The sequence below is a fragment of the Condylostylus longicornis genome, unplaced genomic scaffold (genome assembly GCF_029603195.1).
Source record: "Condylostylus longicornis isolate FDR11 unplaced genomic scaffold, ASM2960319v2 ptg000821l, whole genome shotgun sequence".
Classification (NCBI taxonomy): Eukaryota; Metazoa; Arthropoda; class Insecta; order Diptera; family Dolichopodidae; genus Condylostylus; species Condylostylus longicornis.
Window position 1 is genome coordinate 1 of NW_026578764.1, and position 21,504 is coordinate 21,504.

Sequence of the window (21,504 nt, forward strand, 5' to 3'; positions counted from 1 at the left end):
AACAGTCGCATTAAACGAAGAATTCCCACCTGATTTTCTTCATGCTTTCTCTTCTCTTCAACTTCCTTTTCAATCTGGCGACGAAGCGCAGATTCGTCTGTTTGTTGAAGCTTCAACTGTTCAATTTCTGCCATCATCTTGCTCAGTTGACCCTTCGAGTGAACCAGCAGGATTCGCGCTTTTCATCATCTGCATCTGGTCCTCAAGTTCAGCTCGTCGTTGAACCTCCTGCTTCTTCTCCTCCTCAGCCTGCTTCAATTTCGAGGCCATCATCATTTTCTCTGCTGCAACTCTCATCCGAGCCATTCCGAGTCACTTCAGCCTTTTCGACAGGCGCGACTTCCGATTTCGCTCCTTCATCTGAAGAATCAATGGAGACTTGACGGATAGCTGGAGTCTGCTCTCGTTCAATTGGAGATATTTGAATGGTTGGTTGCCATTTCGAGAAGTCTTGTTTGACTGTGCCTTCTGCCAAGGAGTCTCTTGGTGTGGTCCCCCCAATAGTGCTTTCACTCTCCTCGACAACAACTCGACGCATCACACCATCTGATCCACACTTCCATTCATAATTTCTAGTTGTAATCGAACCCAGTGTGTGAAGTCATCTGGGTAGATGGGAGAAGAGTGTTATTGAACCATCTGGGCAGCAGCGTCGAGTTGTGAAGAGATGTATTGAAGTGCGGGCTGTGCCCAGATTGTGGGGATCGAACCGCCAGCTGATCGGCTTGTAACTGTAGTTGTTGAGAAGCCGGGCCCCATAACCATGCTGGACAATTTTCTTTGTAGTGGAAGTGCTGGTTCTGATTGGACCCGAGGTCACAATCGGTCCCGATCGATGATGAACTGTTGAAATTGTGGCTGGGTAATGAACCCCACCACTACGAGTAGAGGTAGTCACATAACGTGAAGAACTGCTCGAAGTGTTCGTAATTTGCATGATATGGCAGAAGTTTCAACAACGGAAGTGTAGACTGACGATGGTGAGATCATGAAAAGAGACCCGCAATACTGCATGCAATCAAAGAGATCTGAGTAGTGTACCTGAACATTTTTAAGACTGCTGTTATAAAGAAAATTCAATTTAAAACTAAATTCGTCATAATTCTTGAATTCCTCATTTGTGAAGCGGTTTCGCTCAAGTTGCGCACTGCAATGCGTCAGTTATCCATTAGAATGACCCGAATGGTCCAATCTAGAATTTTTCCATCTCTAGTTTCTTAGAATGAACGAGCTGCTCATCGAGTGCACTTGCGGCTGATCCCCGGTGTTTTCCTTCCTCATCAGCACTGCGTGCAAGTGAAACTATAACTGACCGCTCACCAGAATTGCGTTTTTCTTTTACCAGGTCTTTATTCTGCTTTCTACGAAGCTCTTTTCGTTCGGTTTTCTATTTCATAGACGGAAATTGCTCTTGCGTTGTGAAGCTGTTTTCCGTTTTCTGTTCACTATGACCTCTATATCGTCAAGGCATCGCCCCGCCCCTTTCCTCAAATTCGCTGACTGTGCTCCTTCCTGGACTCTCCAACACCACAATGATGAAATTGTCGATGAATCCAAAACTTACAAAACTCAGCAGGCTTCCCGCTACTCTAGCGACGGCCTCTCTTGTCCAAGAAGAGGAAGCCTCCTCGACGATTCAACTTCTGATGAACTTGCTGCAAGTCAACTCCACCCACCAGATCGCTTCACCCAAGAGGTCCGATTGCTTCCTCATTACGAAAGGCGAAAACATCAGGTTCTCGCAGATTTAAGAGGCAAAAGAATTTTCATGTTTCTGGATTATGATGGAACGCTCACTCCTATCATCTCAAATCCTGCAGAGGCAATTCTGTCTGAGAGAATCAGGAAGATTCTTTACGGTCTTGCCCACTCCGATCAGGTCACGGTTGGGGTTGTCACGGGACGCGCGCTTCGGTCCATTAAGGGCTTCATTCAAATAACCGCAACAGAGAAGTTGAAGTTTCTCTATGCAGCAAGCCATGGATTTCATATTGAAGCGGCTGGACAGCAACTCCATCATAAAGTGGGTGCTCGCTTCATTCCAGCTCTCAGAGAAGCAGCATTAGAGATTTCAGAGGTGTTGGGTTATATTCCTGGAGTAGCACTCGAAGACAACGAATTTGCAGTTTCAGTTCATTACAGGTGGGAGATCAATACTGCTTGTGTTGTGGCTAGATGGTTGTGCTTCAGAAATGTTCCCCCCGAATATTGCGCTGAAATCGAGAATCACATTGACACGATTCTTGCTCGGTATCCAACGTTGAGAAAAACGAAGGGCAAAATGGTTTTTGAGCTTAGAATTAATCTTTCGTGGGATAAAGGACGTGCTGTAATGTGGTGTTTACAAGCAATGCAGGTCGACATGAAAGACCCCGACGTGAGCAACGCGAGTGAACTCCCTGCCATTTTCTTCAGCATTTACTCTATGTTGCGTTTATTCTATATGTCATGACCCTTATGAATTCTATCCATGTGTTTTGTCGTTCTGTCAGGTGCGGCTAATCTACATCGGGGATGATCTAACTGATGAAGATGCGTTTACAGTGATTCGTTGTCAAGATAGTGACAAGCATCTCGGGATTCTCGTCTCGGACAACGACGTCAAAACTCAATCTGTCAGCAACTCCCGCCAAACTGCTGCCTCATTCTTTGTCAAGGATACAGATGAGGTAGCAAATTTCCTCGAAGATGTTTTTCACTTAACGTCTGATAAATCACACGAATAAGTCTAATTGTGTGTTTACATGTGCTGGCAGTAGCGCCTTCATTTGTTTTTTTTTTTTTTGGTTTTTTGCGTGCGTGATAATGAATGAACTACGAGATTTATTTGATATTCGAGCGCAAAATGCAAAAAAATAACAATCACCAAGCTGAAATTCAAAAAACCATCTGAGAAGCTAAAAATCATCTGGAAGCTATTTTAGCTTCTCAGAACATATGGACAATTCCCTGATACCGTCCAATAACAGCCATAACGTCATTCTGGCGTCCTCTCTTCGTCATGACGCGGCATTGTGGACAGTTCCCGCCTACTTTGTCCCACTTCTTGAAGCACTCTTTATGGTAGGCGTGCTTACATTTGAGCGTCTTTGTTGTCTTCGGCGTCATCGGGGAGAGACAAATTGAACACTCTTCTTCCTTAACACTTGACTTCAAAAAGCGTACATCATGACGTCCACTGAAAGGAACATACCTCGACATCGGGTGATGCAGCGACTTCAGACAAAGATTCTTTTGAAGAAACCGGCGAGTGCTTCCTATTGACGATGCGCTGTAACAGTTTCGGAAATCTCCAAGAAGAGCGGCGCGGAGCTGCAACAGTGACTGGCCCTGATGCAGGCCCTAGAGAGGCAGATGAACGACGCCGAACAGATCGGATTGGCACTCCCGATGATCCAGAGCGGCGAACAGATTGAGGAGACCGTCTGGGTCTCTCAACGATCTGAATGGGAGAGAATGGAATTCATTGTCACAAAGAACACTCACTGAATCTGGATCAGCATCCGCATTGGACTGCAATTCAGACAATCCGTGGGCCGTGGTACCATCCAGTCGTAAGGAAATGCCACAAAAAACTGTAGCAAGACGGACAAGTCTCGACCGTTCAAGCATCTCTGAGCGACTCACCGGTAAGACTGACCGTCGCATGCAAGGATCAGTTTGCCCATATCTGCAAACTTTGATGTAACGGCTTTGCCATTATTCTTGTTTCGGATGCATTCATGAATGAAGAACCTTCAAGTGACTCAATAACACCTGAAATAGATGCTCGCAGAGGCTCAACGCCCTCCGTTTTGGCGCTCACCACGGGGGTTGGTTTCTGTCAGGCTGAGTGACTGAGCTGGAAATCTCTCTCCATTCATGTCAGAGTGAACACTCACAGAAGATGAAAACCAGTTGATGAGAAAAAAGACAAGGATGACGTTTGTGAAATTTTTGTTGAATTGCACTCTAAGCGTCATGGAGTCTGTGCCTCTGACTTTCGGGTACAAGAGATTTGAATTTATTACTTAACGAAATTGCTGGAATGAGCCGTTGGTCAAAATCTATTGTTCCGTTATTTCAGCATTTTATTGAAACTGACTCTTCGCGATGCTGTTAGTGCGTGTTCGTCCTCGTCTATTCCCTTTTTTCTCAAAGCATGAGCTCAATATCCGTCAATTTACAACTTCTTTAGCCGAAAAAGAATTACAACTTTTACGTTCTCGCGAAGTGCATCGGCAATTTCAATTAATGATTCAATTGCTCACAAGATATCAAAAAACTCTAGACGATCAATCATTGGCGAAAGCGAAAATGGTAAGCGCTACTGAAGTTGTGATGAAAAGAAATGAACAAAATACAAAATCGCCTGCTTCATCCTCAGATGCTGCGTGCTCTGCCAGGTGCATCAAGCGAATTCGACGAGTTAAAAGAAAAATTCAATGAGATGGATCGTAATATTTCTGAAATCAAGGAGTTGCAAGCAGTGATATTAAAGGTGAAATACCTTGTGATGTTCCACTGATGTCTTCTTGTAGGAAATGAATATCGGATACGACGATAAAATGGAAGCACGCTACGTGGTTGGAATTTTAGTGGGTGGATTGTCGTTGGGTGCTGCCGTTGCATTCAAAGCATCGCTTGGATTGGTGAGTTTGAAATTGACCGATTTTCAGCGCAATCTGATCAAACACCGATTCCGGTCTCATTTACTGTAACATCAGGGAGTGCTTCTAGGATTCTATCTCGGGTCTGGCCTGATGAATTCCCGTCGCACACGAGATGGTAAGTCGACCAGACAAGGACAAACGGGATGATTCATACATCAAGAGAGGAGTAACTTGGTTGTTTGTCAGTTGGGTTAAATTGTGTCACTGAATCTAAGGAAAGGATTAAACAACTCAAACTACAAAATATCCGAACAACGAAAGAGATTTTAAAAATGTTAGGGTACAATGAAACACTCGCCAAGAATTGAATCTGTGCGACTAGACGATGTTTTCTGGAGTAGGGGGACCCATTCTTGCATCCAATAGTACTAGAGACTGAATGTCACCCAGTATCTGATTCTGGTATCAATTCTCCAACAATTCAAAATGGAATTGCTGCAACATTTGTAGCGAATGAAACTTCTCTACTTGCTGTTTATGGAGGATCCTTTGGAGCAAAGTCGATCCGAAGGTTCGAATGGGACAAAGCCAAAAAATCCCTGAGGGGTAAAAATAGATCCTCAGTCTTTTCGTAAAAGTCCCTATTCAGAATTGTCGCGTGTGTTTATCCCTGACGAACATGTTGATGAGACTCTAACAGCGATGGTAATCTCCCAAAGGACCTCTTTTTGTCATCTTGTTTCATTTTTCACAGGAATGGTGCAAACTTGTAGAAAATCAGATCCCGTCGCTGCTAATTGGATTTAAGAGGTTCGCGTTGTTTTCATCATTAACTCGCTGTGTTTTTGGTCTTTCCAATTATTCAACTTCATGTTCTTTTATTCGCTTGAATCCCGATTATTCAATGATATTTCTTTGTTTGCTCTAGTGGGCGTCTTTCGGTTTATTGTGGGACTTCCTTGTGCCACTCCTCCAATCCACTTCATACTTCGGACCCTCCATCAACGTGTTGCACTATTCTTCGTCGTATTCGGACTGTCTGTCCCAATTTTGGTTCAGTTCCATCAGAAATCGATTCTCAAGTGATTCCATCCGCAAAAGGTTCTTCTATTTTCCTGCTCTATGATTTCCATCCCAACCATTTGTGTCCCAAATGTTGGTCAATCATCACCATCCTTAACAACAACACTTCTAAGCCTCAAAGTCGCTCTGAGCCTTATTCTCTCGTGGTAACGCTTTTGATCGTCGCGTTCTGAACGCTTCGTTGCTTCCTTCAGCTCCAATTGTTGTCAAGCAACGTGGAACAAATCATTAAAGGAGATAAATTATCTTTCGGCCCCGGCGATTATACAATTGTCAAGCAAGTTCAAAAATTTCTCCCAAAGTTCTATTCCTTCCATCTTCAGGTTATCCAATCATCCCACACATCGAATAGTCAATGACATCGCTCTTGTCCCACTAGCCACATCATCAACTAATCTACATTCATCCCTGTTGCTTGATTCGTCGACTCCTAGAAAACGTTCGCATGGTAGAGGAATGTCTCACTTCCTTGCCTCCACGTTTGGGAAAGCTGCTCCAACAGATCGTCCAACTCTCACACGGATGTCACAATTTGAGTTCCGTCGTCTAGAGTTTTGGAGTTCCTGGGTTCAGGAACGTGTCAGTCAAGCACCAGCAACCCTATCAGTGTTGCAAGCAGCTCCATCTAATACGAAGACAAGCTTAAGAGGTGAGTCGCTGTAGAATTTGAAGTTTCGAAATCGTTCATTTCTGTTCTTCAGTTCGTAGAAGTTCGTTGTTTCGATCATCGAACAAGGAAAAGGTCAAGAGAGCTGCATCCCAGTCTGTTGTGAGTTTGAATCCTTATTAACTCTTGGATGAGGCTCATTGCCTTCCATTCGATTAATTTTATTTCCATATTTGACGCTTTTCCATTTTTTTCATAGAGGGAACCAAATCAGACAAATTCAAGGCCGTTAACGACACGAAGCGCCCAAAACACACTCCTAGTGATCGGAAGTCCGTTGGCATCAATCCATTGTTTCAAAATACACATTTCCTTGCTCGATAGCTCTATACTGCAAGTGACACCAGGGCTGGAACCAAGGCAGGAGAAGAAGCATCAGCGACCACCAGTGGATGATCTTGGAACTGAAGACCAGACGCGCGTTCCGGGATTCTTCTCGACGACTGTTCAAGCCGGCGTGTCTGTTGCGACAACAGCGTTGTCAATTGTCGCACCGTTTTCGTTTGGACGTCTGAAGCAGCGAGTTCCTGAAAGTCAGTCCGACCAAACAAGAACAATCGACTCTAACGATGAGAGTGCAGAAGAAGATCCATCGAAATTACGGGATTTGAAAATGACAGTCCATCGCTACGTGCAAGAAACTTCAGCAATTCAATTACCAGAACTCTTCATGGCTGCTGATCGTGGGAGGATCGCAGACTCAATCTCAGTTTGTCCATTTAGACCTCAGTGGGGCGCTATTACGGATCGGCTTGGAAGGGTAAGTCCCAATATCATCACTCTGTCCCAATGTAATCAGTCTGTCCCCATATCATCACTCTCTCTCAATATCATCACTCTACATTGATGAACCACTCAATAGATGTCAACATTCCATTTAGGTCACTCTCACTAACACATCAACACTGAGGATGATTCAAATGTGGAAGGGATATCGCGATGCTCAAGTAGTTTGGATCAAATTGAATCACGATTCTACGCAAATTGGATTGTTGATTTATGCATCACGACGTGGATTGTTAGAATTGTGGAGATTAAATGATCATTATGAGCGAGTGGCCGCTATTTATGTAAGATGTCTTCGAAATGATCTGTTATGGATTGTTTTTCTTCAAGGTGGGAGAGAATGGGACATTGTTACAATTGTCGGATGAGAGTGGTATCTTCATAAGTCGCCAGCCCATAAACGGTGTTGTGTTTTTTGAGCTACGTGTATGAGTTCAGGGACGAAGTAGGAACAATTTTGGGACTGCGTGTATCGCTAAACGCATCTTGATTGTATCGATTGTCCGCTTTCTAGACGATTTATAGAAACTCGCATCGATTCTATTGAACCAATTCGCCAATCACTAAGATGTGGATGAATTGTTAGTTGTTCACATTTTTGCAACAGCTGAAACAAAGAAGGAAATATATCATTTCCTCATGTTTTGCGTACATTCGTTGTGCAGCGGATTGCTTGTTCGAAGTATTGACGGTTAATCCAAGCTGAGGAACGAGACCATGTGGATATGGACGTCATGACAGGGAACGCTAAGCTCTCAACCAGAATCAGCATACGCATCAATTTGTGCGTCGTTTGACTCACCAAGAACAGAAACTGCTTCAAACAGAACTGAAAAGAATTCAGGTGTGAAAAAAGTGAACAGTCGATTGGGACACATGTCGTTGTTATTTTGGGACTGTTTTTCCTTCCGGCGTAGTGGCCCATCCGTGAACTGCGTGGATGCGTCAAAGGAGAAATAGAACGGCGATGCGATGTCTCGATGATGATCCTGGGCTTCATCTGAATTGAAATGATAGAGAGACAGATGTCGTTTCAGCAATCAACGTATTTATGCAAAAATTGAATATTTTACTCACGATCGGTGGGTTTCGTCAACGGCATGTTGAGAGCTTGCAAAATGTCGTTAATGATTTTCTCAAGAGCTGCAAAGATAAGCTCGACTGTCTGGTTGTATAACGAAGAAATTGTTGGCTGCGATGATGGAATTGGGACCTCAACAGAAGAGTCATCAGTGAAAGAACTCTTTTTATCATCAGTGAAAGAACTCTTTTTATCATCAGTGAAAGAACTCTTTTTATCATCAGTGAAAGAACTCTTTTTATCATCAGTGGAACTCTTTTTAAGATCTCTTTGAAATTGATTGAAAGATGGAAAATAGCGCGAGACAATTCTACAAATGAAGGACATCAAGGAATTGTTTGGATGAACGAAAAGAGATTTTCCCGCAGTAGGAGTCAACGACTCTACAATCTCAAAACGTGTATAAGCCTTCAAAATTGAGAAAGATGGGAAAATAAACGTTTGATAAGATATTAGTTTCATCAAGACTCACAAAGAGAGATGGGTGCGCAGCGAAAGACTGTTGAAGGATTTCTAGACAGAGAGATTGACACTTTGATGAAAATCCGTAATTGGGACAGATATTCCAAAAACGATCGAAAATGGGAATTATACACGCATCTTGAGACAGAAAGACCAAGATGTCGAGAAGTCAGAGACACACCGACGCCAACCTGGAAATTCCCAAGATGATGATGATGATTCAATCGATTTATCATTTTCAAGATTCCACCCATCGAATGTCGGAAATTGTAAGTTAAGAAAGAATCCAAGCAGCTCGAAGGATAATTGGGACACGAATTTCTGACGATTTGACAAGATGAATTTTCTGAGAACATGAAAGCAGCAAGTGCAGAGCAATCGCGACAGGGACGGACTGAGATAAAGATAAAAGTAGCGAGCGCGCTTCATTGAAGTCTTTGCGGGCTGCAGTAGGAAAACAAAAATAACCAGGAACTTGGCAGCGATCGCACCTCTTCGTCGTGACAAAAGTCGGAAGCAATAATGAGACAGGGAACGCGCGTGCTGACATGCGCACGACATCCCATCCTGCGATTGGCCATCAAAGACACAGAGATGAAAATCTTGCGCTGCGAGAGTCTTCGGACTCTGGGAAGACGTGTGTTGGCGGGAATGTGATTTCGCTGGAACATCAAGAGAAGAACAACAGACGACGGCGAGATTAAGTGAGTGAAAAGTGTGGACGATTGAGGATAAAAGTGGAAGATCAAGAATTGTGTGGATTGAATCCGCAATTATAGAGGATCTCATTTCAGGAGGGGATCGAGTCAACAATGTGGGAATCAGTGAAATTACTTCGGAGTAAATTCCTCTTGGATAACAAGCAATTAACTGAAAAGAGCGCGATTAGGAGAGATATGACTATGCAACTTTGTACCTTGATTAATCCTGGAAGAAGAGGAGCGATTGTTGAAACGGAATCAATCAAAGGCATTTGTTTGATAAATTCCATCAATTGGATCGAAACCATTAAACCAATTGGATGATCACCAGCAGCGATACAACTCGATAGGGTTGCATGTAGTGAAGTACGACGTTGTTCAACCTGAATTGATCTATTTCTATGGATATTTATTTCTATCCATCATAATTTGAGAGAAATGTGTTTCCTTAGAGATGCTTACATTTTGATATTTCCATAATGTTTTGACGATTGAGAATAAAATTGGAACAAATTCTGGATCACCAGCAGCACGACCGAAAGCCTGAGAATTATATTTGACAATGCGTTATTGAAACTCCCTACTGCAATCAACGGAGCTCTGATTTGTCCCAAAAGTAACCCACTGCGTCCCAAATCATAAGAAGCTGACACTCTAGAGAGCAATGAAGTCACAGCACTCATGTAATTTGCCAACGATCTACAATGTCCCAATGCCAGTATTGATCGACGTGTCTTACATTTCGCTGAGTTCGATCAATTCATGCAAAAGCTCAATTCCCTCGACGACAGCACCAACCATCATATCCTTCTGCAATTGGAACTCTGAGCATTGTGCGTAGTGTGAATCTCCCTCCACATTTTCCGCAACAGAAGACGAGAAAGATCGATTTTGCCCTCCAGCTGCGACTCTCTTCAATATAGGAACGCTTGTAAGAAGAGCGGCTTTCCGGGACCTGAAGAGCTCTGAGATCTCAGCGCTTCCTTGCACCAACTCAACGGAGGGAAGAATTGGCGATTCTGTCTGAGAATTTCGATTGCGTGGGGAGAAAACGAGAGCAATGTTGCGTGGACGATGATGGGACTCGATGGATCCACGTGATAAACGTGGGAATGTCGACAAAGATAATTGGCCTTCAAGAAGATTTTTCTGATTAACACAAAAAGAGAAGAAACGGAAGAGAGGAAGGAAGCTGAAGGATTAGAAAATCAAGACATACATTTGATTTCCATGATATGAATTGTTCGATTAAACGAAGACAATAATTGACGATGCTCGAATTCAGTTCATCGGATAAACCGCGTCGTATCACTAAAATAGAGATCATTAGATAAATATATAAATGTTGATAAATAAATGTCTTGAACTTTAAGGCTTAGGGAAATGATGAAAATGTCTTCATTCGGCAGGAACATTTACCTGTCGCTCCAGCGTCGTCGACAAATTGATGTCTGATCCATTTTAGCAGAAGACGCGTCGAGGAGAATACTTGGGAACTGACCAAATGATCATTGGGACAGAAATGGGACACCAAGTCGTCAAGCTGCTTTTGTAAGATCCCTTGCACATTTGACGATGACGTTAGCGATACTGCCGAATTGAAGATTGAAATATTACTGCAGTTCATACCAGGTGCTCGTAGCTGAGACATTATTGCGGTTGCATCATTTTTTGATAACGTTATTCCATCTCCAAGTGACCGGATTGGACACAAACATGTCACCAGTTGGGAACATTTTTTACCATTCAACTCAATAGATTCATATGAGAGATTGACTTCTTGTTTCGAGCGACTTTCCTTCCTTCCTATTCCCCAAGATTTTGGATCTAAAATTCCGCTCCAAGATCTTTTACTTTGAAGGCCTATTGATGAGAGATCCCTCGTGTAACTTCCCCGACGAGAATTCTCTTCATCAATCCATTGAAGATCTTCTTTCAGCGAAAGCAGATCACCAAGAGACGTTTTGATCACCATTTCAGATGACTGCTGCTGTTGCAAAAATGTTATTATCAAATTTTCGAGATCAGGCTGTTTCTCAATCAAAAAATTCTTCCCGTCCAAACTACTATTGATTGATCCAATCCGAATATTTCGCGCCATTAAGGAAAAGACGAGAGCGATTGACTGACGCTGAAGAAGATTCTCGTACGACATCCAAAAGGTCTCCTGCGAACCTCCACACGCTGGCAAAGTCTCGTTGGCAGATTCTCGTGAAGATCGACCAACGAGGCCAAACCAGCCAGTCCACTTGAGAGCATCGCGTGACGACATTCTACGTGTCAAAGCGTCAGACTTGTTGGATGAAGGCTCTGAGTGGAATGACGCTTGTGAGGAAAGCGTCAACCCCGCGAGACCAAATCAAAATTGCTGGAAGGTTAGCAACCAGAAAGTCATCGCAATTAACTTTAGCGAAAAACGATAGAAGAAACGACAATGTTGGCAATTCATATTCCATTAGATTTCCGCGAAAAACTTTTCCTGAGAAAAAAGCAAACCTGAAAAAAAAGTCTCACAGAGAAATTTCATGATGGAATTTTGAACTGCTACAGTGTTGTGGCCCGGTGTCATACGACGTTGTGTCGCATATGGCGATTCATAATTGGGTTCATTTCGAATTACCTAAAGCAAGTGGGCAAGCCTCCCGTTATACAGACCAGATTGTGAGCTACGCCACAACATAAATATCGTGTTTCACCGTCGATCAATTCATCGCAACCTGAACAGAAAAATTGAAACTGATTACACGCTGATAACGCGTCGCACGCTTCTTTCCATGAGATCGACCTGTCAATATTCCGTGGATTTCGTTAAATATTCCATCGACCAATTCAAGACATTCATCAAAGTAATCAGGTTCCATTAATTCCGTCTGCTCTTTCTGACATTCATGCTTTCTGTCTCCTCGCATTTTAATCCTTCCTGCCAGAAGCTTAATATCCTTCCCATGCCGTAATCCGCTCAACTCATTGAACACGGCAGCCATTCCTCGCATGGCTTCAACGAGATGATTTCTATTTTCTTCGGTATTCAAGAAATCGCTGGCGAAGTGTGATGTTTCTTCTTCAATGCTTGCAGTCCTTCTTTGCATTGAAACATTTTTAAATCTACGCAATCCGCGAAGGTCCGCAACTAATCGGTGCAACAAAGCTAAAATTTCTGGTGGAATGATTTCCCCCATGGTTCTCGAACAAGGAACACGTCACAAATTGAGGCGGTCAAACTGTCTGTCACGGGAAGGGGACAAGCTGTATGGGACAGATACGAATCAGACAAACAGCCAGCAACTTCAGGATGGGTGACGTCATGAGGTCTCTCTGGGGTGAGTATTGTGGGCATCGACGACAACGATTTTTTAATTTATCCCTCAGGCGGTTCAGTCAAGGCAGACACTCCTCTTGAATTCATTTGTGAGGACAGAGAACTGGAACTGACGTACGTCACACAAATCCATCAAGCGTAATTCTGTTTTTTTGGCGTGCAGAAATGCAACTCTGGTATCGGGGAGCTCGACCTTGTTGTCTGTGTGTTTGTCTGGTGGGAGGAAGTTCACTCTTGCCCGATTGAGCGAGAATGCGCCGAATTTTCGAACTCTGCTTCCCTTCAAAGAGAACGTTACATTCTGTGTGGAGAGTGGTGAAGTTGCTTTAGTTGGGCGACTCAACAGGTCTGTTTTTTGCAGCAGTTCATGAACTGAAAGAGTGTTTTTTTTTCAGGTATTTCGACGACAGCGAGGACGACGAAGATTTCTGCTTCGATGGATTGGATGAAAGCGACTTCGACGAAGAGGAAGATGAGGAAAATTCAATTCCAAATTCAGAAATTAAAAGGCGTTTTCTGGACAAGCTTAAGAGGGGCTTAGACGGTATTGAAGATTTGGAGTCGGATTCTGAATCGGAATCGGAGTCAGAGAGTGAGAAGAGCGAACGTATTGTTGAAGTCACCGATGAAGAAGCCAACCAGATTTTGCAAGAGCGCAATAAAAAAGATGAAAAAAAGAATGAGAATGTGTTAGTGATTCCTCAGAACGTCGCGAAAAAAGCATCTTTGGGAAGCCAATTATCACCAGCACAGGAATCAGGACGCAAGAAAAGACAAGCTGATGAGAATGTTGCCGCTCCAGCAGCGAAGAAAATGAAAGTCAGCACCGAGGCGGATACCAAAAAATCAGCGCCCACAATTGTTGAAAAATCAGTACCAGAAACAAAAGAACCGTCGCCAAAAAAGAAGGGAAAGGAGGGGAAGCAGAATCCCGCCAAGGAAGAGAAGAAATCTGATGTGGCCCCTGGGGTTGTGCGCCAACTTGCAGGCGGAGTGAAATATGAAGTGCTGGGGGTGGGTCGTGGAACAAAAATTGCAACGATTGGTAAACGAGTGAAAGTCAAATATGAAGGCAGATTAGCAAATGGAAAACAATTTGATAAAGGAACACTAGACTTTACGATTGGTGGTGGCGACATGATCAAGGGGTTTGATCTAGGTGCCAGAGGTAAGATTGCACAGACGAATTCCTGCTGAATTTTCGGTTTTTAGGAATGTTGGAGCAAGAAAAGCGGCGAGTGTTTATTCCTTCTCGCTTGGCTTATGGAAAGCAAAAGGTTGGCGGAATTCCACCGAATTCTGATCTGATTTTCGAAATAACTCTTCTCTCAACTAAATGATTTTGTGTCATTTTCTTGTTTTGTGGTCTAGTCAGCTAGCAATCTGCATTGATCAATTTGGAATTGATTTAACGCTCTTCAATTACCTTAGTACTAATTTGTCAATTGGAATCTTCCCTGTTTTGGCTTCTTCAAATTGTTCCAGAAAGGCGTCTATTTCGAAGAGGCTCAACCGAATCGCTATCCCTGGTTAGCGTCGGTTGATCCAAATTACTGATAGAGACCTACCAATTTTATAAAGTGTTTCTCTCAACGCTGAGACTTCCACATATCCTGTGCCCTTCTTGTCTAATTCTTGCAATCCAGTTAATAGCGATTGTTCTAAAACTTCTTCTGTCCAACCAGCCGAAGCTAAATGAACAAGGTCTTCGAAAACGAACTCCCCTCGTGCATTATATTCTGAAACAACGACAAGTAAGGAAGTGAAGTGAAGTGGATGTTGGCTACCTTGTTCTAAAATCCACCAATCTCTTGCGGCAAGCTGAATCCCCATTGATTTGAGAAGCAGCCCGAACTGCTTCAAGTTCAGGGTCTTTGTTTTACACTTAGTGTAGCGACGAGTTTCGTTCCAAGCAAGGCGCAACTCCTCCAGCTACAATGATGGAACAACAAAAACTTCATTGTCAGTTCTTCTTCTCTTACCCGCTGCTTTGACAATCCAAATGGATCGCTCATTTTATTGAATTTTCCATCATGGTACAGTGATTTTAGCAGTTTCGGTGTCTGAATCTATTCAGTGTTCGCAATTAAATCCACAAAATTGATTATTAAAATTGATCGGTCGAAATCTGTCAAAAAAAAGAACAGCTAAAAAACATTTTTGAAGCCCTATTTGTGGTTTTTTCTTCAGCTGATAGAAAGCTTTCATTCTTTCAATAGTTGTTTTTAACTCCAGTGCTTTTACGCAGTCTTTGTTATAAAACCGCGATCATGAAATCCATAGTTGCTCTATCTGCCATTTTGACATGTGTGCTTCGATTCAATTCTGCAAACGCTGAAGATGGTGAGTTAAATGATGCAGTGCCTCCCTAATACTGTGCACCATAGGTCAAGTGGGCTCAGCGAGAATGCTGCAAGATGGAGGTTTCGGTGGCTTCGGTACTTGGCCACACTTTGTTTTTTAACTTCCTTCTAATGGATCGTGCTTTCTAGGGTCCTTTGCATCTCTCTATGGCTTTGATCCTGGAGCCTCTGCATTTTCGAGCGGAGCACCTACCTTTGGTCAGGAATGAAGGAGTCAATATAATTTATCACTTTGCGTTTTTAGGTCATTCAGGTATGATTTGCCGCCACTTTTCGCATTTCTGAACGGAAACTCTTAGGCTGGGGAGGTGTTGGCGGGTCGTTTGGCAGTTTTTCAGCACCAGGCAAGTCAAACTAAATTTCAAACTCGTTCAAGCGGTGTACTGCGGCAGCCCGCCCGACGGTCATACCAGTGTGGGGACAACGGGAGGCTCCAGGGAACCAACGAGTCGCTAATTTGCGTTGGAGAGAAAGTGTGAGGAATTTGAGGCCGCAGAACAACCTGAGAGATAATTCTGAAAGCAACACAGGTTGGACTCCACTACCGGCATTCGCGTTGTGTTCATCATGCTTGCAGAGTCGTCACGCGGTATCGAGTCAGGAAACCTGACTTCCCTGCCGAATGTCATTTTTGAATTCCCTTCAATCCTCAAACAGATCACCATAGGTGACTTCGCAGTCAAAAATTATCATGGAAGTGGCTCTTTTAATTTGCACGAGTTTGTTGACATTGTAAGGCAATTCATCAACTCGCTCACGACTACAACCACCGCGATCCCTGGCGAGAGCCAAAGCACAACTCCTCCACTTTTAAGGTAACTTGTAGCGGAATCGGCTCTTGAGATGTGTCTCCTCAGTGTTAGTGCAGGAGCTTCCAATGAAGCAAGTACTACGGAGTCCCCTGGAGGAGAAACAATCTCAGTTGCATCTACGACCTCCACGCCCGAGCCGACAACTGCATCAGACGCCACTACAACTGCACCAGACGCCACTACAACTGCACCAGCCGCCGCTACAACTGCACCAGCCGCCGCTACAACTGCACCAGCCGCCGCTACAACTGCACCAGCCGCCGCTTCAACTGCACCAGCCGCCGCTACAGCTGCACCAGCCGCCGCTACAACTGCACCAACCGCTGCTACAACTGCACCAACCGCTGCTACAACTGCACCAAGCGCTGCTACAACTGCACCAACCGCTGCTACAACTGCACCAACCGCTGCTACAACTGCACCAACCGCTGCTACAACTGCACCAACCGCTGCTACAACTGCACCAACCGCTGCTACAACTGCACCAACCGCTGCTACAACTGCACCAACCGCTGCTACAACTGCACCAACCGCTGCTACAACTGCACCAACCGCTGCTACAACTGCACCAGCCGCAAGTGCTGCCGCATCGACTGCTCCTGTGGAAGGCTGTTAACCAAGAAAATATCATTAGTGTTCATTTTTATTTTGGTCATGAACCTTTTTTAGTCGTTTAGGCGAAATTAAAAAAAATCAATCTGATGAACGCTCGTTTCAAACAAATGCAATCCAGGAGTGCATTGTGCCTAGCAAGATCCACACAAAAATAACAATGAAATATTGTCTTGCGTTATTGGTTACACTGAATGGAGCGATCTATTGCCAGGGGGCTGGTACGAAAGACATCATTACGCGGTGTCAGTGTGGTTTTCTGTTAGGACTTGGATTGCTGGGACCCTTCCCCAACACAACAGACGTTGAGCAGGGTGGAACATGTAAGAGACATTGAACACACGAAACTTTAAAGTTAATTCGACGTGTTTCAGTTGTTGACACTTTCGGTAATCCATTGCTTGGTCTATTTGGCGGATTGGGAAAAAGCTTAGTTCTAGCAGGAGAGCGGTAATTCTGACGGAAAAGAGATGCGTTGACTTGTCTCTATTACAGAATCAACTTGGGTGCTGCTGGGACTATTCCTCAGTGGTTTGTTGGGCTTGGTGAGAAATTACGTGGTGCAAACAACTTTCAAAGTGCTTTCTGAAGTAGCTGCTTTGTTAACGTTCCGTTCGTTCAGGAAAAACCGCAGCATCTGAAACTTCGCAGATCGTGCAAGTGCCTGTTCAATCGGTGGAACGCACCATTGAGTTCGCAAGACCAGCACTGCGAAATGCCATTGGCCTGAGAGGGACCCTTGATTTTCTAGCGAAAGGATTTGAAGCAATACAGAATTCTGCTGGGTTAGAATAAACCCAGCCACAACTTCTGCTTTTGCGTCGATTTCTTCGAGCCAGAACATTTGTTTGAAACATACGAAGTTTTAATTAGACGAAGCTAAGGGATTCCATTTTTCCATTAGTGCCGAAAATGCACCAAATCCAACACAACCAGCTGCCATGCTTGACGGCCCGCCTAACAAAAGATGATGAAATGTGCGGGTTAAGCAGTCTCACCCTTCCAAGCAAGTGCCGCCCCTGTTGCGCATCCCGCGTAGATCGCTGTGTAGATGTCTTGCTTCGCTCGATACTGCAAATTACAAATGCGTCTAGTGAGTCGCATTATTTCATTAGTGCCTATTTCAAACCAGATTTCGGGAATGGGCTTACTTTTGCAATTCCACAATCAAACAGTGAATACAGAAAGCCAATTTTTGCAAATCCCTTCGCACTTTTAAGAACTTCTGTCCCAAATCCCGAATACGACTGTCTGATTTGCTGTCTCATTGGAAGTGAGGTATCAATTTCCACTGGCCTCATTGTAAAGAAGAATGTCCCGAAAAGAAGTCCAAGAACTCCCCCTCCCGCACCCATCACACCTGCTTTTATCAAGCAGCCTTCTTGAAGCAGCTTTGTAACAGTCTGCGCACGATTGTAGGCAATTGCCTCCTCTTCTGACACTTGCTGTAACAACCGAAAATTGAGATATTTATCAGACAAATAAACCTCCATATAATTGTTGTATTTCGGGGTTTCAGGAATTTGCTGCTCCGGAGAGTTGGCGGACTCCATTTTGGGGGCGTCTTCCATTCCGTCACGTGTTCTCTGTCCCTGATGGTTCATTAATTTTCCGAAATGTTAAAACAACCAATTAATCAAGTTCGTTTGACGAACATCGCAGTAATGCGATTAAAAAAGGATGGAAAACGGTTCGAAGTTGCTTGCTTCAAGAATAAAATTCTCAATTGGCGAATTGGGACAGAAACTGATTTGAGCGAAGTGCTACAAACAGAAGAAATCTTCTCCAATGTATCCAAAGGACAATTTGCGAAAATCCAAGACCTACAAAAGGCATTTGGGACAAAAGACCGTACAGCGATCGCTCGAATTATCATGAGGGACGGTCAATTACAAGTTTCTGAAAAAGAGCGTCAAGTAAAGAAGGATGATGTTTTCAAAGATGTTTGTTCGTTAGTTTCGGAACGCGTCTTCAATCGTGAAACAGGTTTACCGCTTCCATTATCAATGATAGAAAACACGCTAACAAGATTGGGATTTAGTGTATCGATTGAAATCGCCCCCAAACGCCAAAGTTTGAGTGAGTGACAATTAAATATATTGATACTGCAATTCATAGAGAAGACAACGATATTAAAGAATACATTCTGATGATCCCGATGCATGGCAATAGCAGTCTACTGCAAAGTTGTACATCATCGCGTCTAATAGTTTTTTTTGTTATTTTGCAGAGGCAATAGAATTGTTGTGCAATGGCCTTCCGAAACAGATCGGAGTGAGACAAATGTTACTGAAATTAGTTGGGAAAACATCTCAGATGGAGGAAATTCATTATTTACTTGATGAGAGGGTTTTCGCGATGATCACATCAGAACACCCCGTTTTTGAAAAGCGAAAAATTCAGGAAACAGAAGCATCGAAAGAGAAGGAGGGACTGGATCAATCAGAACAACCAGACAAATCACAACAACCAGACCAACCGCAACAACCAGACCAAGCAGAACATCTGGATCTATCGCACCAACTAGACAAATCACAAGAACTAGACCAACAACCAGACCAGCCGGAACAACTGCAGCAAGAAATCAATAATGCACAGTCTCAGATAATTAACAAAGAGGATTACACGGTCACATTCTACTGCAATCCCGCTCATTATAGAGATATTGACCATTTTGTTACAGAAGTACTCAAGCCACCCGGAAGCTTACAGATAGTAGCTAGTCGGGAATGCATCACGAACGCTGTTGAGATATCGAACAGAGAAAGCATAGAAGCACCGAAAGAGGAATCAAAGCATCCAATCGGGGAACAAACAAAGCCGAGCAAGGAAATTGACAAAACAGGAAGTTCATCGAAAATGACGAACGTCGGGGCGATTGAATGTCGGACTTGTTCAAAAGAGTGTGAATCTCAATTAATTTACAGAAATCACTGTAAAACTCAATGGCATCAACTCAATGTCAAAAGAAAGTTCAAGGGACTGGCACCTATCACGGAAGAGGAATTTGTAGAATTGTCGCTCGACGTTGCTTGCGGATTTCTTGCTGTTGATTAGAAATTTGCGTTTCTTTAGCCAGGTGGTTTTTTAACGTTTTTGTGTGCCTAAACAGGACCAGAACCCCCCATCGTTAATATTTATGAGAGAGCATCGCTATGACATTTTCAATTGGAGTTGTTGAACTCTATTCCCTAGTAACGCGAAACTTGAGCAACACGCTTCATTTGGGAAACTGTGGCTAACAGGTGGGATCCCTCAAGTGTGTTAGAACTTATTGGCTCTCAGAATGGCGAGGGATACACTGATTGATCGTTTCAATTCAGTGGGGGCAGATAATCAGCCCGAATTTGATTCACTGTTGCGTGAAATCAATGACGACGCATCACCTCGGAGATCGGATTAGAAATAGGTAGTAGAATGCAATGGCATGCAACATTATCGGTGTCTCATCTTGTCCTCTATGGCTACAATAGTGTCATCCAATATTTCACTCTAATCTTCTTTTTTAGATTCTGCTGATGATGATTTAACTGAAGCTAGAGAGCTCCTAGCTAGACGAAGGGAAGGACACCGAAAAGACTTTAAAAAACGAACGACTGAAAATAGTGGTGATGGATTGACGCAAATGTGCGAAAATGAATGGTATGCAAAGTTCAGTGATCGTTTATTCGTCTCCAAGCGAGTCTGTAGGCGTCGTTTTCGGCGATAGTCTATCCGTTTCTGGAAGTCACGCCTTCTTTTCATTCCTCCAAGGTATCAAGAGATTGTAGGAGCGCAAAGACGGCCCGCCTTCCCGTCATCAAATACCAAAAGGGACTCTAGTCTGTCCGAAAGTCAAACCCAAGCATTACTCCCGGTAATCATCATTGCAGTGATTATTGTCCTACTTTTGTTTGACAGCCCTTAGCACGACGGCCGATGATGTCAGCCGTCAACTTCAGACAACCACGTCTAATTCAGCGTCTATTCAACCATTTGAAGTCCCACTCTCATCTGCAATAACTGACAACACAACTGTCCTCACTTATCTAATTGAACTTGTTAAAAACACAACTAGAGGAGACACAATTCGAGGAAAGCAATCGCGATTAACCATGTGGGAAATTTTGGAACATTTCGATTTTCTGAATGGTAATAACAAACAATTCAAAGAAGTTCCTTTCCCTGAGTTTAATGAAATTCTATCTCTTCCTCTTTCTCCCAGATTTATTCTTCATTTGCCGTGTTGGAATGATGACTTCAGAACCTCGCTTTTTAGAAAACCCACTACTACAACGAATGGGAGCAGTTTCCATTCTTTATCTCACATGCATTTGGTTGGTCTCTGCGATGGCTTACGGCACTCGTTGCTTTATTATTTATCATCGTATTCAACCAGAGCGTAAGTAGATAATCGTTGATCTACCAAAAATCATTTCCTATAGATAGAGGAATCTTCTACCCATTCTACGTTTTTGCCAAAATTCGAAGCGTGGGGGTCCCTTCACCCGAAGTACGCAACACATCTTGATTACATCTGCGAGTGTCTGTATTTTTCGGCCTTGTAGACGCTCTATATGTTCGAGAGACTCTCTTGGACTTATCAACTGGTGATGCGAATCTTTGAGGATATACCGCAACTGGTTGTTTCCGCGGTTTTTCTCGCCAATTTTCGGACAGAATTTTTACGTAGGTTTTCACCATCAATCAATATGTCTTAACGCGTCAAATTTTCAGACTTATTTCATGATTGCATATTCATGCATGCTCATGATTATAACAAGTATTCGAATGGGACTGTCGTATCCTCTCTTTGGGACTCTATCTTTGATTTTGTCGCGTGCTCCTCCGGTTGATTCCCCTGTTTTGAATGAAGCGTGTCCCACCACTCGAAATTTCGCTTTGTTCGTTTCAATCAGTAAGTCCTTTTAACAACCACTCACTGACGTGTTTTACAATTACAGATTTCGCTCTTTGGTGTGTCACAAAATGGCCTTTGCTTGTGTTACGTGAAAGGAATCGCTTTTATTTGTGGGTCTTTTGTTCC

At 43.4% G+C, this 21,504-nt stretch overlaps 5 protein-coding genes across 5 annotated transcripts; 4 read left to right on the forward strand and 1 right to left on the reverse strand.

Moving 5' to 3' along the window:
- Positions 1-1,447: 1,447 nt before the first annotated feature.
- On the forward strand, positions 1,448-2,726 carry LOC129618339 (uncharacterized). Its single transcript, XM_055533106.1, has 2 exons — positions 1,448-2,377; positions 2,493-2,726. The coding sequence occupies exons 1-2, from the start codon at positions 1,448-1,450 to the stop codon at positions 2,724-2,726; spliced, it is 1,164 nt and encodes a 387-aa protein (XP_055389081.1).
- A 202-nt stretch (positions 2,727-2,928) lies between these two features.
- LOC129618340 (uncharacterized) lies at positions 2,929-3,612 on the reverse strand. The gene is made up of 3 exons (XM_055533107.1): positions 3,487-3,612; positions 3,194-3,442; positions 2,929-3,150 (listed from the first exon to the last, which is right to left on the reverse strand). The coding sequence occupies exons 1-3, from the start codon at positions 3,610-3,612 to the stop codon at positions 2,929-2,931; spliced, it is 597 nt and encodes a 198-aa protein (XP_055389082.1).
- A 9,052-nt stretch (positions 3,613-12,664) lies between these two features.
- LOC129618341 (uncharacterized) lies at positions 12,665-14,031 on the forward strand. Its single transcript, XM_055533108.1, has 3 exons — positions 12,665-12,681; positions 13,087-13,859; positions 13,904-14,031. Exons 1-3 carry the CDS (start codon positions 12,665-12,667, stop codon positions 14,029-14,031), a joined length of 918 nt encoding a protein of 305 aa, XP_055389083.1.
- Positions 14,032-15,897: 1,866 nt separating this feature from the next.
- LOC129618342 (integumentary mucin C.1-like) lies at positions 15,898-17,067 on the forward strand. Its single transcript, XM_055533109.1, has 4 exons — positions 15,898-16,477; positions 16,544-16,801; positions 16,853-16,928; positions 16,974-17,067. The coding sequence occupies exons 1-4, from the start codon at positions 15,898-15,900 to the stop codon at positions 17,065-17,067; spliced, it is 1,008 nt and encodes a 335-aa protein (XP_055389084.1).
- Positions 17,068-18,094: 1,027 nt separating this feature from the next.
- LOC129618343 (uncharacterized) lies at positions 18,095-19,535 on the forward strand. Its single transcript, XM_055533110.1, has 2 exons — positions 18,095-18,557; positions 18,709-19,535. The coding sequence occupies exons 1-2, from the start codon at positions 18,095-18,097 to the stop codon at positions 19,533-19,535; spliced, it is 1,290 nt and encodes a 429-aa protein (XP_055389085.1).
- Positions 19,536-21,504: the final 1,969 nt, after the last annotated feature.

What these genes read in the sequence shown, in the direction of transcription:
- LOC129618339 (XM_055533106.1), top strand. Translation starts at nt 1,448, where the DNA reads ATGACCTCTATATCGTCAAGGCATCGCCCCGCCCCTTTCCTCAAATTC. An exon ending in TCGACATGAAAGACCCCGAC is followed by an intron (nt 2,378 to 2,492) that starts GTGAGCAACGCG and finishes TCGTTCTGTCAG; the next exon opens with GTGCGGCTAATCTACATCGG.
- LOC129618340 (XM_055533107.1), bottom strand. Translation starts at nt 3,612, where the DNA reads ATGCTTGAACGGTCGAGACTTGTCCGTCTTGCTACAGTTTTTTGTGGC. An exon ending in CGGATGCTGATCCAGATTCA is followed by an intron (nt 3,443 to 3,486) that starts GTGAGTGTTCTT and finishes TCTCCCATTCAG; the next exon opens with ATCGTTGAGAGACCCAGACG. An exon ending in CTGCATCACCCGATGTCGAG is followed by an intron (nt 3,151 to 3,193) that starts GTATGTTCCTTT and finishes CGCTTTTTGAAG; the next exon opens with TCAAGTGTTAAGGAAGAAGA.
- LOC129618341 (XM_055533108.1), top strand. An exon ending in GTTTGATCTAGGTGCCAGAG is followed by an intron (nt 13,860 to 13,903) that starts GTAAGATTGCAC and finishes TTCGGTTTTTAG; the next exon opens with GAATGTTGGAGCAAGAAAAG.
- LOC129618342 (XM_055533109.1), top strand. Translation starts at nt 15,898, where the DNA reads ATGTGTCTCCTCAGTGTTAGTGCAGGAGCTTCCAATGAAGCAAGTACT. An exon ending in CGTTGAGCAGGGTGGAACAT is followed by an intron (nt 16,802 to 16,852) that starts GTAAGAGACATT and finishes GACGTGTTTCAG; the next exon opens with TTGTTGACACTTTCGGTAAT. An exon ending in TTAGTTCTAGCAGGAGAGCG is followed by an intron (nt 16,929 to 16,973) that starts GTAATTCTGACG and finishes TCTCTATTACAG; the next exon opens with AATCAACTTGGGTGCTGCTG.
- LOC129618343 (XM_055533110.1), top strand. Translation starts at nt 18,095, where the DNA reads ATGTTAAAACAACCAATTAATCAAGTTCGTTTGACGAACATCGCAGTA. An exon ending in CCCCAAACGCCAAAGTTTGA is followed by an intron (nt 18,558 to 18,708) that starts GTGAGTGACAAT and finishes GTTATTTTGCAG; the next exon opens with AGGCAATAGAATTGTTGTGC.